General features: G+C 62.2%; 1 protein-coding gene across 6 annotated transcripts in view; it reads left to right on the plus strand.

The window, feature by feature from the left end:
* Window positions 1–427: 427 nt before the first annotated feature.
* KCNQ1 (potassium voltage-gated channel subfamily Q member 1) overlaps window positions 428–12,749 on the plus strand; it is a 344,780-nt gene continuing 332,458 nt past the window's right edge. For 2 of the 6 annotated variants that reach the window (XM_023653828.2, XM_070228557.1), the window contains exon 1: window positions 432–939. In XM_023653828.2, the coding sequence (XP_023509596.1) occupies window positions 551–939 (389 nt within the window). In that variant the 5' untranslated portion in view covers window positions 432–550. 6 annotated transcript variants of the gene reach the window in all.

Raw genomic sequence — 12,749 nt, forward strand, 5'->3', positions numbered from 1 at the left:
AGGGGTCAGAGCGGGTAAAGTAGGCGCCTGTGCGCTACCCGGCCCTCCTGCCCAGGCTGGGCGGTTCTCTGTCGGTCGCTGCACCTGCCAACGCCGCGCCTTCCCGGATTGGCTGGAGGCTCTGCTAGGGCCGAACAGGTGGGCGTAGGAGGCGAACACCTGGGTGGGTGCAGGTGGGGATGAGCAGAGGAGCGAGGAAAGGGGCAGGCCAAGCAGGTGGGCGAGGGCGGGGCCAAGCAGGTGAATGCGAAAGGGCCGGGCGGAACAGGTGGGCGCATACGCGGGCGGGACGAAGCAGGTGAGCACCGACCGGGTGCCCCGTGCCCGCCGGTTGGTCAAGGGCGGGGCGTCCGGCCCGGGGCGGGGCACGCCATCCCCGGGGACCGGCCGGCGGCCACCGCCCCCTCCCGGCCCCGCCCCCCCACTCCCGGGCGGGGCAGGCAGCGGCCCCCTGCGGCGGGCCTGGCAGAAGAGGCCGCCCGCGCTGCGCCCCGGCGCCTGTCTTCGCTGCAGCTCCCAGTGCCGCCGCCCAGCCGGCCCCTGCCTGGCCATGGCCGCGGCCTCCTCCCCGCCCAGGGCCGAGAGGAAGCGCTGGGGCTGGGGCCGCCTGCCGGGCGCCCGGCGGGGCAGCGCGGGCCTGGCCAAGAAGTGCCCCTTCTCCCTGGAGCTGGCTGAGGGCGGCCCGGCGGGCGGCGCGCTCTATGCGCCCATCGCGCCTCCCGGCACCCAGGGGCCCGCGCTCCCCGCGTCTCCGGCCCCGCCGGCCGCGCCCCCCGCAGCCGCCGACCTTGGCCCGCGGCCGCCGGTGAGCCTCGACCCGCGCGTCTCCATCTACAGCGCGCGCCGCCCGCTGCTCGCGCGCACCCACATCCAGGGCCGCGTCTACAACTTCCTCGAGCGCCCCACGGGCTGGAAGTGCTTCGTCTACCACTTCGCCGTGTGAGTGTCGTCGCCGGCCGACCGGGCCGGGCCCGGAGGGGGTGGGGAGGGGCGTGGGAGCAGCGCTGTCCTCGTGCCACCTGCTGCTGCCCAGGCCATGTTGGAGTGCCACTGGGAGCAGCTGGGAGGGAAGGGAGAGGTTAATGGGAAAAACATAAACAACGTGGAGCCTGTCCCTTAAAGTTCAGGGCCGTCTGGGTCTGACCCTGTCGGGGTGCAGAGCTCCTGGCAGGGCCTGCCTGGGCATGTGTGTGGGGACCCAGCTGGGGAGGGGTGCTGGAGCCCAGAAGTTGGCTCCTCTCCTCCCTGGAGGGACGGTCCAGGTGTTAATCCTTCTGGGAAAGGACTGTGCTGGGGAGCTTGCCCCTGGGTGCAGGGGAGAGGTTTCCCCAGGGTTGGCCTGTAGGCAGGAGTCTGGAGCCCCCAGCGGGGAGGGCCCTCGGCTCCTGTAGCGACATCTCAGACCCTCCCGGGTTTGGTCAGGCCCGGCGGGGTGGTGTTCCCTGAGGGGTCAGCATGGAGGTGGGGAGTGTCCACGGCCCACTTAAGGAACCAAGCTCATGAAAGCCTGGGTTGGAGCAGAGGAGCCTGGGGTCGGGGGTGAGGGCACGCTGCGGCTGCCAGTCAGAGGAAGCTGCGCCCAGGAGACGACAGGGCGCTCTAGGCCGCGCACGGCCCGCCGTTACCCAGGTGCTTCTAATTCCCTGTGTGGCGTGCCTGCAGGGGACAGGGGCACGAGGAAGTGACCTCCTCGGGGTGCCCTCCTTGTGGCCTGCCGGAGCCCTCCCTGCCTTGCATGGCGCTGCTTGCTGGCTGCCCGGCCAGCGGCCCCTTGGTCTGGTGCCAGCCTCTGGCCTGTGAGCCTTTGCTGATTTCGGGGGCTCCTCCGGGGGTGGCCTTCCTCTAGCTTCCTACTGGTAACGGTGGGTGCTCGTTCCTGCTGCCTCCCTGGCTGGGGGCGTCCAGCGGCCTGTTTTCTCCCACTGGTAGCCTCCACCAGGGTCCCCAGGGTGCAGCGGGAGCCAGGCTCCGGCCAGCTTGGAGCATCCTCTCAGGCAGGTGAGGCGGGACGGCAGCCTCAGCTTCTCACCTTTGCTCCGCTGGGAGTGCAGGTGGTACCCAGGGTGGCTGCCCTCCCTGCTGAGGGGCAGGCCTTCCACAGCAGGAGGGCAAGTCTTGGGGTCAGTGTCCCCCAAAGCATGGATGGGCCACGATCTTCAGGCCTCTTCCCCACCCCAGCCTCCCAACGTGTCAGAGGGCACCTGAGCTGTGACCGTGGCTGCGGGAGATGGTGCCCCCCCCCCTGCAGCTGCCACTGCTTGTCTCAGGGTTTGGGGGAGCATTCCTGTACAGTAACCGGAAGGGATCCCACCTGAGTCCGACGCCAGCTGTGTGAACATCCAGCCAACACCAGGCTGTGGGTGCTGCTGTGCCCATGGGCCGCCTGCCTCCTCGCCCTCGCCTGCTGCATCCCAGGCTCCCTGAGATGTCCGGGGTGGGACGGAGCCCACGGCAGGGTCCCGGGGAAGACCCTGCCCAGCTGTGTCTCCATCCTGGAGCCCTGCCCGCCAGCTCCTGGTAAAGGCAGGGAGGCGCTGGCAGAGGGTTGCCAGGTGGTCTGCAGTGACCCCACCCTCAGAGGGCTGCCGGGGTGAGGGCCTCCAGACACACCGCTGGTTCGAGTCCTGGGGACACAGGCCCGTGGGCGCGCAGTGCCGTGTGGAGGAACAGGGCCCGCCGCACCCCAGAGGAAGTCTCTGCTTACACTGTGTTTTCTTCCGGATCTGATTGTTTAGCTCTCGGAAGTTTGCTCAGCAGTCTGCGTTTGCCCGGCCTCCCCAGGAGCTGGCGGGGCAGGGGCGGCTTCTGGGGACACGGGCAGAGCCGCTTCTCCTCGGGGAGCCCGGAAAGGGATGCTCCTGAGGGTGGCTGTGTGACCTTGGGTCAGTGATTTCCCATTCTGGGCCCTGTCCTGTAAGAGGTGTGCTGTGGCCCTGGGGAGTGGACGCCTGCCACAGTTCCCCCCGTGTGGGTTGGGGCTGGAGGGGGACCCCGGTCAGGCAGGGCATATGGCTTGTCTGGGGCCTGGGAAGTCACCCCCTCGCTCCTGATGTCTCCAGGAGATTGGCAGAGCCCTGGATGCTCTCTGAATCGGCCAGTCTCTTGAGGGGACCTGGCCTTTGAGCTGGGATTGCAGCGGCGGCCTGTGGCCCGGTGGCTGGAGCCTGGCCACAGCCCCGTGAAGGGAGTGGACAGTGCCCGCTCCAGCCCTGCCGTCGCTCTAGGGATCGTCTGAGATAGCGGCAGAAAAAGAGCTCTGTCCTTGGTGACGCGGATTGTGAAACGTGCAGGGTTATTGTTGTGCCCCAGGCCTGGCTTGGTTTCCGGCCCGAGAAGGACGAGCCTGGCCTTGAAGGGCCCGGGCGGGCGGGTGTGGAGCCGTGGTCCTGGCGGGCACTGCAGGGCCGGGCTCCCTCTCCCAGGCACAGCTGGGGAAGTAGGCCAGGATATCCTGTTCCCCCCTCGTTGGGGAACCCCTGCTCCGGCCGAGAGGAGAACAGCCCTTCCTGTGTGCGCCTGGCCGGCCCTGTCTGCCAGGGTCAGGGAGCAGGATGCTACCGCCCCCAGCCCTGCCCCCTCGGCCCCCAGTCCTCTTCCGAGGCCCTTTGCGTCCCTACCGTGGGTGGCTCCCGCTCTCGCTGAGGGCGTCAGGGCGTCCTGGCTCCTGGCGGATGGGCCTCGGCCGGGATCATCTGGGCTGGGGAGATGCCTGCCCAGGCCACGAGGCTGGGCCCCACCCCTCCGGAGGGTAGGATGAAGGCTGCCCCCAGGGCACTGCATCCCTAGCCTGAGTGGCAAGGGGCTTCCAGTGACAGGAGCCCCAGGAGCCTCTCGCCCTCTCCTCTCTTTCTCCTCCTCCAGCTCTTGGGAGCCGCAGGATGATATGGCACGTGAAGATTCTCGTCTTTTCCAAGCTGCTTCTTCACCACACCTCCTACCATGCAGCCCGGCCTCAGTCCTCAGCAACCACTGTGGCTGTTTGACCCTGAGCGAGCCCCTTCCCTGTGCCTCAGTTTCCCCATGCAGGTGCACGGTGCCCCACTCAGTCAGCGTCCACTCTGATTGCCCAGCCGCTTGGAGACCCAGGTGTAGCTGAGAAGGGGTTTGGGGTGGGGCCCAGCAGTGAGTGGAGAGCCACCCTCCCTCCCCCCGGCTCGCAAACTTGGCTTGGGGCCTCCTGTCCCCGCCCTTCTGCCACCCTGCCTTTCCTGGGTTCCCAAGAACTTTCCGGTGGCTTTGGCGGCACTTCACAGGGCACATTAATCATTGATGGCGCTGGAAGCCGGCCCTGGCGGTTTGTTGGGCTGAGCCCGCCTGCCTTTTGGAAAGTGAAGGCCAGGTCACCGGCCACGTCCCCCCAACTCTGTGGCTCCCCGGACACACCTGCCCCAGGCTCCGGTGTTAGGGGCTGAAGTGCCCACAGGCAGTGATTCTGCAGACCCTAGAAGGGGGGCCAGCCAGGGCGGGCGGAGGGCTTGGCGGTCCACATGGGGGGCTGTTTGGAGGAGGATGGGCTGTCCGGTCTCTTCCCACCGTCCCCTTTGAGACTCCTTCACGGCTTCCTCAGCCCCCAATTCCTGGTAAAACTGGGAATTCCTTTTGTTGCTTCTCCCTGTGTCCCCTTCCTCAGGGCCTGTCCCCTGGCCTCACCCCTGGCTGACCAGAGACAGCTCTCTGCTGCCACAGACCCAGCCCCACGTTTCTGGACGCACTGCTGTCCACGTGTCGAGCACCTCATCATGGCCTGGCGTTAGTTGGGAGACCATAGGCGTCCCTTACTTGGGGGCCACCAGCTGGGGAGGGGAACCCGGGAGACCTTGAGGCCACGAGGGAGGTGGTGGGGGAGAGGGGCCCGTCCAGGGGCTGGAAGGAGGTCCCCAGCGTGTGCTGCGGTCTGGATTCAGGAGGCCGCCTGGCGCTGGGTGGGTGGTGCATGGTGTGTGGACTAGAGTAGGGACAAGGTTTCATGTCTCAGCGTTGTCCCCAGGCTGGGCCTCCCTGCCCGGTCCTTGAGCTCTCCGATTCTGCGTCCCGTCTGTGGCAGGCTCGGCACCTTCTGACAGGGTTGCTCAGGTGGGAGAGAACATTCGCCCGTGCCTGGCACTGCATCCGCGCTCCCCGTGGGCTCAGTGCCCATGGTCTTGGCCTGCACCCGGGAGGGTGCCAAGGGCACTGGGGGACAGGAGGGGCCCCTTTGTGGTCATAGTCCCCATGCACTGGGACCTTCACACACAGCGGTGTGCCTCTGGACCGGAGCCGGGAGAGGGGCCGGGGCTCTTTGTCCTGGGGAAGACAGGCGAGGGGTGTCTGAGGGGCCCACCTGCCTCTGGGCAGGAGGGCCAAGCACCCATGTTACGGGGTCCTGGCTGTTGAGGAGGCGGCCGTTTTGTGTGATGGAGGTGTTGGAGTGTGGACTCGCGATGGGTTCACACAAATCTTTCTATTAAGGTTGAATCACACCCCTTAGAAAGAGATGTTGAGCCCTGACCCACCGGTACCTACAAATGTGACTGTATTTGGAGATGGCCCTTTAAAGAGGTGCTTAAGGTTAAGGGAGGTCCTTGGGGGGTGGCCATATACAAATATGATTGGTGTCCTTATAAGAAGAGATCAGACACACACAGAGGGACGGCCATGTGAGGACATGGGGAGAAGACAGTGTCTACACACAAGGAGAGAGGCCTCAGGAGGAACCAGCCCTGCCTGCACCTTGACCTCGTACGTCCAGCCTCCAGGACCAGGAGACAGTCAACGTCTGTTGTTCAGGCCCCCTGACCTGGGGGCTTTGTTATGGCTGCACCAGGACACTCACATCCCATGCCTGGCGGGACCTCGTTGCCTGAGGTCAGGGTGACCAGAGCCTGGGAGCTGGCATATCAGGTGTACACATGCAGTGGGCCCTGCTGTGTGCTGTCCCGGGAATGGTGAGAGGCTCCCAATGCAAACCATGCATGCCCCCCGTGTTCCCACCAGACGCATGTGCCTGCATGTCCCCGAGCTGAGACAGGTCACATCAGGCTGACGGGCAGCAGCGGGAGCCCAGGCTCTGCCGGAGCTGCTGAAGTCCTGCTTCCAAGGGCACGACCACCCAGAGTCTCCTGCCACAGAGGCTGGTTCCCCAGGTCCCTCGACCACTGCTGGCATCCTTGCCTGTAGGACACACTGCGTGGCCAGCATGCCCTGGAGATGCTGTGAAGGTGGCGTGGCAGCCCAGCATCCTCGTTTCTCACCAGCTCCCAGTGATGTGCCTGCTGCTGTCCCTTGACCATGCTCGGGGCGGTGGGGCGTGGAGGCACGAGTCCCTGTGGAATGTCTGCTCAGCCGCTCCCGCCAGCGCCCTGCCTGCCCCCCTCTGCACCCCAGCTCCCTCGTCTGGGGGATGGACCCAGGTGAGCTCTGCGGCCTTTCTCAGACTGATGGTCGAAACCAGCTCTGGGCTCGTGTGACACCTCCCGCTGCAGTTCAGCGCCCTGTCCACCAGTGAGACCAACGAGGCTGGGCCAGGCTCGTGTCGGCTCCCGTGCCGTGGGAGGCATGGCCAGTGAGGCCCATCTGCAAGGAGAATGTGCTGGACCCAGGAGGCACTGTGGGCTGGGGTCATGCCCAAGGTGAGATGTGGGTGTGTGGCCAGTGCCGGGAGACCACGGCATGCGAATCCAGTGAAGATGCCATAAAGAAGCTTCCAGAAGCTTGTGTGTACTGGGTGCCCAGCCTCTGCTGCTAGAGAGGCGAATGAAGAGATGAACTTCACCATCCAGACTTCTTCAACTCAGACCCACAGATTCGGTTACAGAGCAGGTGGGTCCTGCCTCCCTCTCCTCGAGGAAGCACCTCAGAGCAAGGGGCAGAGCATGGAGGCGGCCGCAGGGTCCCTCGGGCACATCAGGTGACCGTCCGTGGTCCTCCTGGAGGGCAGAGAGGGCCACAAGCAGTCTTTCTCTCGTGAGCCGCCCCCCCCCCCACCCCGAGTGCTGTAAGCATCCCTCTATCAGGGCAGGGTTACGGCTAGCGAGGGCAGCGGTGACCACTGGCAGCGCCTGTGACCGGAGCCCGGGGAGCCATTCTCTGAATGGGTGATGGCTCTTGTCTTCTGTGATGATTTGTCCTCTTCTGCCCAGCCCGGGTGCACTGGCTGAGGCGAGGGGCAGCCTGGCTCTCCCCTCGAGGCCTGGGGGAAGTGGGAGGGGATGGGCGGCTGCTGTGCGCCCTGGGGACCCTGGGCTCAGAGAGGGGAGGTGATGCGCCTTAGGCTGCCTGACTGGACCCGCCGCTCCTGATGGCCAGGACTTGAGTCCAAGTGGGCCCAATGAGGTTCCCGTCCCACCCTGCCACCTTGCCAGGGGGTTGTGACGTTGACCTTTGGGTGGCTTGGCTATGTGAGGAGTAGATGCCACTGTTTGTCATGGGAGGAGAAGGGAAAGAGCCCCTGGGCAGGAGGAAGCCACCTCCTGAGAGTGGCACGTGGGGCCCAGGCAGCCCACCCTGGACGCTCTCCTCTGGCAGCAGCTAGTGAACTGGCCCCCCATGTCCTGGGGCTGTCCGCATTGTGGGTGGGGTGACCAACCTTCAGAGGGCTTTGATCTGGCTGCTTTGGGCCTCTGCCCTAAAGCCCTCCTGCCCAGGACCACAGGCTGAGGCTCAGCTCAGAGGCTGCCTCCTCCAAGAAGCCTTCCCATGTTGCCCAAGGCAGAGCCATGCCTTCTTTCTGTGCTGCCGCTCACCCCCCCCCCCCCCCCACCCCGCCCTGGCTCCACCCTGGTGTTCAGAGTCCCTTGGTGGCTCAGCTGCTCTGGGTGCTGTGCAGGGCATTAGCGTGTGCTGGCCCCAGCACTCCTGGGCGTTAGAGGGTCCGAGTGAGTGGGCAGGGCTCCTGGGAGCTGTCTCCATCCTTGCCTGGTATCCAGCAGGGATAGGCCCTCATGAGAGGGCCACCTGGCATCTGACCCAGAAGCCCAGGCCCCTTCCTTGCCTTTTCCCTATTCCAGTCCCTCCAGCCTGGGCCGTGGCGGTCAGCCTGCTGCCCTGTAGCTCTGAGCCCCACAGACAGGCCGGGCCTGATGGCATCCGTCGTCGGTGGGTATTTTTATCCGGCGGCATTCCTGAGCTGGGGAGAAGCATGAACTTGGAAGGTGGTGAGCAGAGGCCCCGGGACCCCCAGTGGCTGGCAGGAGAGGCCTGCTCTTCAGACCCCTCTTCCCAAGAGCGCCTCGGTCTTCACAACAGCCCCGGTGGGGTGGGCACAGACCTCGTTGCCCAGATGAAAAGCTGAGGCCGGAGAGTGAGAGGGGGCTGGGGGTGGTGGGCCAGGGCCACGCGGCCCTTGATGGTGGGACCCAGGTGTCCAACCCCTTCCCCACCGCCCGCACCTGCTTGTGAGCAGATGCTTCCAGAAGGCCCTGGGAGGAGGGCAGTGTGTCCCGAGGTGAGCCCCTCTGCAGGAGTGTGGTCCCCACGGGAGGGTCACTGTGTGGCCGCGGGTGCAGCGAGTTTGCTCTGAAGGGCTCCGCAGAAGCCCTTGGTCTGCTTGCCTGTCTACGGCTCCCATATGGGAGGGACTGGGCCGCCGACCCCAGGGCCTGCCCCTGTCCACTCTGGGATTCTGGGCCTGCTCTGCTTTTCTGCTCAGCAGCTTGCAGATGGGGAAACTGAGGCCCAGCTACTTGGTTCATACTGCACCCGGAAAGCTGCTCCACTTGGGCCCGAAGCTCTTATGATGCTGACGGCTTCAAGCAGGATGAAGCCTCGTGCCCGGTGTGTGCCCACAGGCACCCCCGCTGGCCCTCACCCTCAACCTGCAGAGGCTCCCTCCAGTACCTCCATGGAGCGCCCCATGGCCACCCCCCTCTGACTTCCAAGAACGCTTGCCTCTCGGCCATGGGTGCCCTCCTGGCCACCCCCACCCGCAGGGGGCCGACTCATGGAGGAGCAGGGGCTATGGGCTTCCCCTCTGTGCCTCCCAGGTGTGGGCCCCCTGCTCTGCCCGCTCTTGGGCAGACTGAAAGGACACTCAGGACGGCAGCGCCCTCACATCTTCCTGCTGAGTTTGCTGCTGAGCGCCATGCAAAGATCCAGAGAGAGTCAGAAAACAGGAACTGAAGCCAGGCTAGCTGGACAGAGACCCCACCCCGCTCCCCGACTTCCTTCAGCCCTGGAACGCTTCTCTGTATGGAGACTGCCTGGGGACCCCAGCCCAGCCCGGGCCAGCGGCTGCCTCCGTCACCTCCAGGCTGATCACAGCTTGGAGGAGTGAGCAGAGCAGCCTGACCCAGAGGGACAGGCCGTTCCCTCCTGGGGGTGCCCACCAGCCAGCGGAGGGGAGCAGCTGGGGATCCCCGGGGAGCCCAGAGCAGCTCCGGGAACTGTGTGCTCTGGATGTTGGACCTTGATGGGTCGCAGGTTGGGCTTTCTGTTCCATGACGTCTCCAGCTGGTCTCTTGTAAAAGTCACATCCAAGTTCTTGGCTGGGATGGCTCAAAATATTATAAAACATAAAGCTCGGTTAATTAAAACAGTGTGCTGCTGGCATATGGACAGGCAGATAAGTAATGGAACAGAATAAAAAGTCCACGTATACACTCGATTACGTGTGGAAGTTCAGCCAAAGTATAGGCAGTGTCTCTAACCAGTGGGGCGAAAACAGAGTTTTTCATGTGATGCTGGGGAAATGGGGGGCCAGGAGGAAGGAGGTCAGGCCGGACCCTCTTCACACCGCCCCTCAGGGTGAATTCCAAGTGGGTCGGAGAAGTGCTCAAGCGCCAGAATAACACACAGAGTGGTCCACCAGCCGAGGGTGGGAGACTTCTCTCACGGTGACTCAGACGCCAGATGCATTAAGGAAAAGATATAAATGTTTGTGTAAGAAAGAAACAGCCTTTGTGTGACACCGCCGCCTTAACAGTAAAAAGACACATGACAAACTGGGGGAAGATTGTGACATATCGCAAAGGATTAACATCTCTACCATGGAAACAGTTCCCCAAAACAGAGAAGAGAGAACCAACAGCCCCACGGAAGATGGGCAGAGATGTGAGCAGACAGTGAGCAGGGCCGGTGGGGTGGTCCTTCAACATTCGAGAAGGTGCTGACTCACTTGTGGTCAGAGAAATGCAATCTCTGCTGAGATCCCATCAGACTGGCAAACACCCTGGGCGGTGGCGGCCGAGGCTGTGGGGAAACGGCGCTCTCATGCTGCCGGAGGGTCGGTGAAGCGGTGGAATCTGTGAGCAGGGGAATTTGGCAACATCTGGCAAAATTATGCAGCCTTCTCCCCTCTCACCCAGCAGCCCCACTTCCTGGAACCTGTCTTGAAGATCTTGGCAAAAAAGCAGGAAAATACGCATGCCTAAAGCTGTTCATTAAAGCACTCTTTGTATCAAGACAGATGGGGAAATCTCAGGTGCCCACCTGCGGGAGACCGGTGGAATCAGCCCTGTGTGGAATATTACGTAGATGAGAAAAAGGCGTGTGCCATCTCCATATGCTTTTATGGACTAAGTACCAGGATTTATTTGTAAGTGGAGAAAAATATAACAGGCTATTACTCACCTATTAAGGGAAGGCTATCATATGTACGTACTTGCTTTATGTCAAAAACCAAAAGCCGTGGAAAGATAAACCAAAACTTATAAAGAGGTCACCTCCTGGCTGGGGTGGGGGAAGGGACGTGATGGAACCCGAACATCTCTGAATACACTTTGTTTTATAGATTTGACTTTGGAACCATGTAAATCGTTTCCATAATTTTAAATAAAAAAGCAACCCCTAATCTCATAATTTAAAAAAAATCCCTAAATAAATCTTAACTAGAAAAAGAAGCCCCTCAAAATAAAAATGGAATAAGTGAGCCTAAATGTGTGCCGAGTGGCTGGAATCACCCCCAGAAGGCACTTGTTTCAGGTGATCTGTCCCTAGCAGGTCATCTGCCGAGGACACAGAGCTGTGTGTGTGTGCACGCGTGTGTGCCGGTGTGTGCACTATTTTCAGTGATTGTATCACAGCTGTGAAGGTGCTTATTCGATGATTCTGAGGCCCTTGCCTGGGACTCGTGGGTTAAGGCAAACGAGTTATTTCATCCGTGTCCTGGAGAGCGGGACTCAGTGGGAGAAAACAGCCGACGTAATTTAGATGAACCCTGTGGCCCGTATTTGAATGAGAAGTGTCAGTGTGTGTTCGTGCTGATTTTATTTAAAATATTTCTCTGTTGACTGGAAGGGGCTAGAGAGAAGGACCGAGGCTGACGCCGGGAACGCTCCTAGCCCCCATTTCCCCTGAAAGGGACCGGGGTCCTGGAGAAATGGCCAAGTCCAGGTCTGGGGCAGGAAATGTGCCAGGGGAGCCTGGACCATCGAGTCATGCCAGGAAGGAGGAACATTATCAAAGGCCACCAGGGCCATGTCACAGGATGTGGGGACAACTTGACGACGTGCCCACGGGCTGAAGATGCGACAGGTGGAGAAGATTGGAACGCGTCACGGGAGTTTAAATCCTGGAGCTCGCTGATACTAAGGGGCAGAACCAGCAGTTGCCTTTGGGGCCAAGAGGGAGACACCTCATTATTTTGAACCCCCACAAATGAAGGGAGAGTGGCAACTCAGGGAAACCAAATGGCAGGTGAGATCGTGCCTCTTCAGGATCCTGGCCAAGGCCGGAGGGGGACTCAGGGCCTGAAGCATCACCCTGGCTCCTGGGGGGCGGGTGGGTCGGCGGTGACCGTCGCGGCTGCCCACCTCTCCGGAGCAGAGACGGGAGCACGCCCGCCCATGAGCTTTTCGCCCCAGAATGGCTGGGTGGAGGGGGAGCGAATATGATGGAGCCTAAATGCAAGCTTGTCGGAAATCCTGGGGGCCGGGGGACACGCGAAATGATACCGCAGGGGTGCCACCCACCAGACCCCAGTGGTGGGACCTCAGCAGGACAAAAGGCCTGACTTTGTCAACAAATAAATGACCAAGAGATAAAAAAAAGGGTGAGGGGACATTCACATTGAAAGAGTCAGCGGGACCATTCAGGGAGCCATGAGGCCATGGCCTTCTTTAGGTCATGGTGAAACAAATTGACAACATCTTGTTTGAAATTACCTGGGTCAGGATCCTGTGCCTTTGTGTTTTGTGTCGCTGGCCCACTGCCACCACTCCAGGGCCTGTGCCGTTCCGGTGTCCTACCTTCCTGACCCGTCTGGCCACAAGCTGGGCCCGGCCCAGTCGGGAGGGTTTGGGGCTGTTAGGATCCTTTTGTGAGTGGCTGCCCCCTTCCCTGGGACAGGGACCTTAGGAGCCCCTGGAGCCCTGGGTTCACACCCAGCTCCCCAACTCACCACGGTGCCTCAGCTCTAAGGCGGGAGAGCCAGGCGTCCCTGGTGGGCGGTGGCGGGAACTCCCCGGCCTCCCATAGGTGTACCGCGGCGCCTGGTGGCGTGAGGTCAGCGTCTGGGGTGTGGTGCCTTAAACATGTCTCACAACGTTGAAAAGGTCCCAGATGGCGCCCGGTGCCCTCCCTCTCTCCTGCTCTGTCCCTTGGACCCCACATCTCCTCCCTGGTGGCCACCGTTTTCCAGAGTGTTCTCCCCGGGACTCTGGAAGACACTCATGTGCTCTCTTTATATGGATCGTAACACGTTTCTGCAGTGTTCACAGCTTTCTTTTTCACTGTGCTGTGCGTTTTGTTCAGTGCGGAGTTCTGTGGTTTACAGTTCAAGATGATTCAAGAGTCATCTCAGCTCTGTGGTCCTGCGTCGGAGCGTCACGAGGGGG

The sequence above is a fragment of the Equus caballus genome, chromosome 12 (assembly GCF_041296265.1).
Source record: "Equus caballus isolate H_3958 breed thoroughbred chromosome 12, TB-T2T, whole genome shotgun sequence".
In the NCBI taxonomy this organism is placed as follows: Eukaryota; Metazoa; Chordata; class Mammalia; order Perissodactyla; family Equidae; genus Equus; species Equus caballus.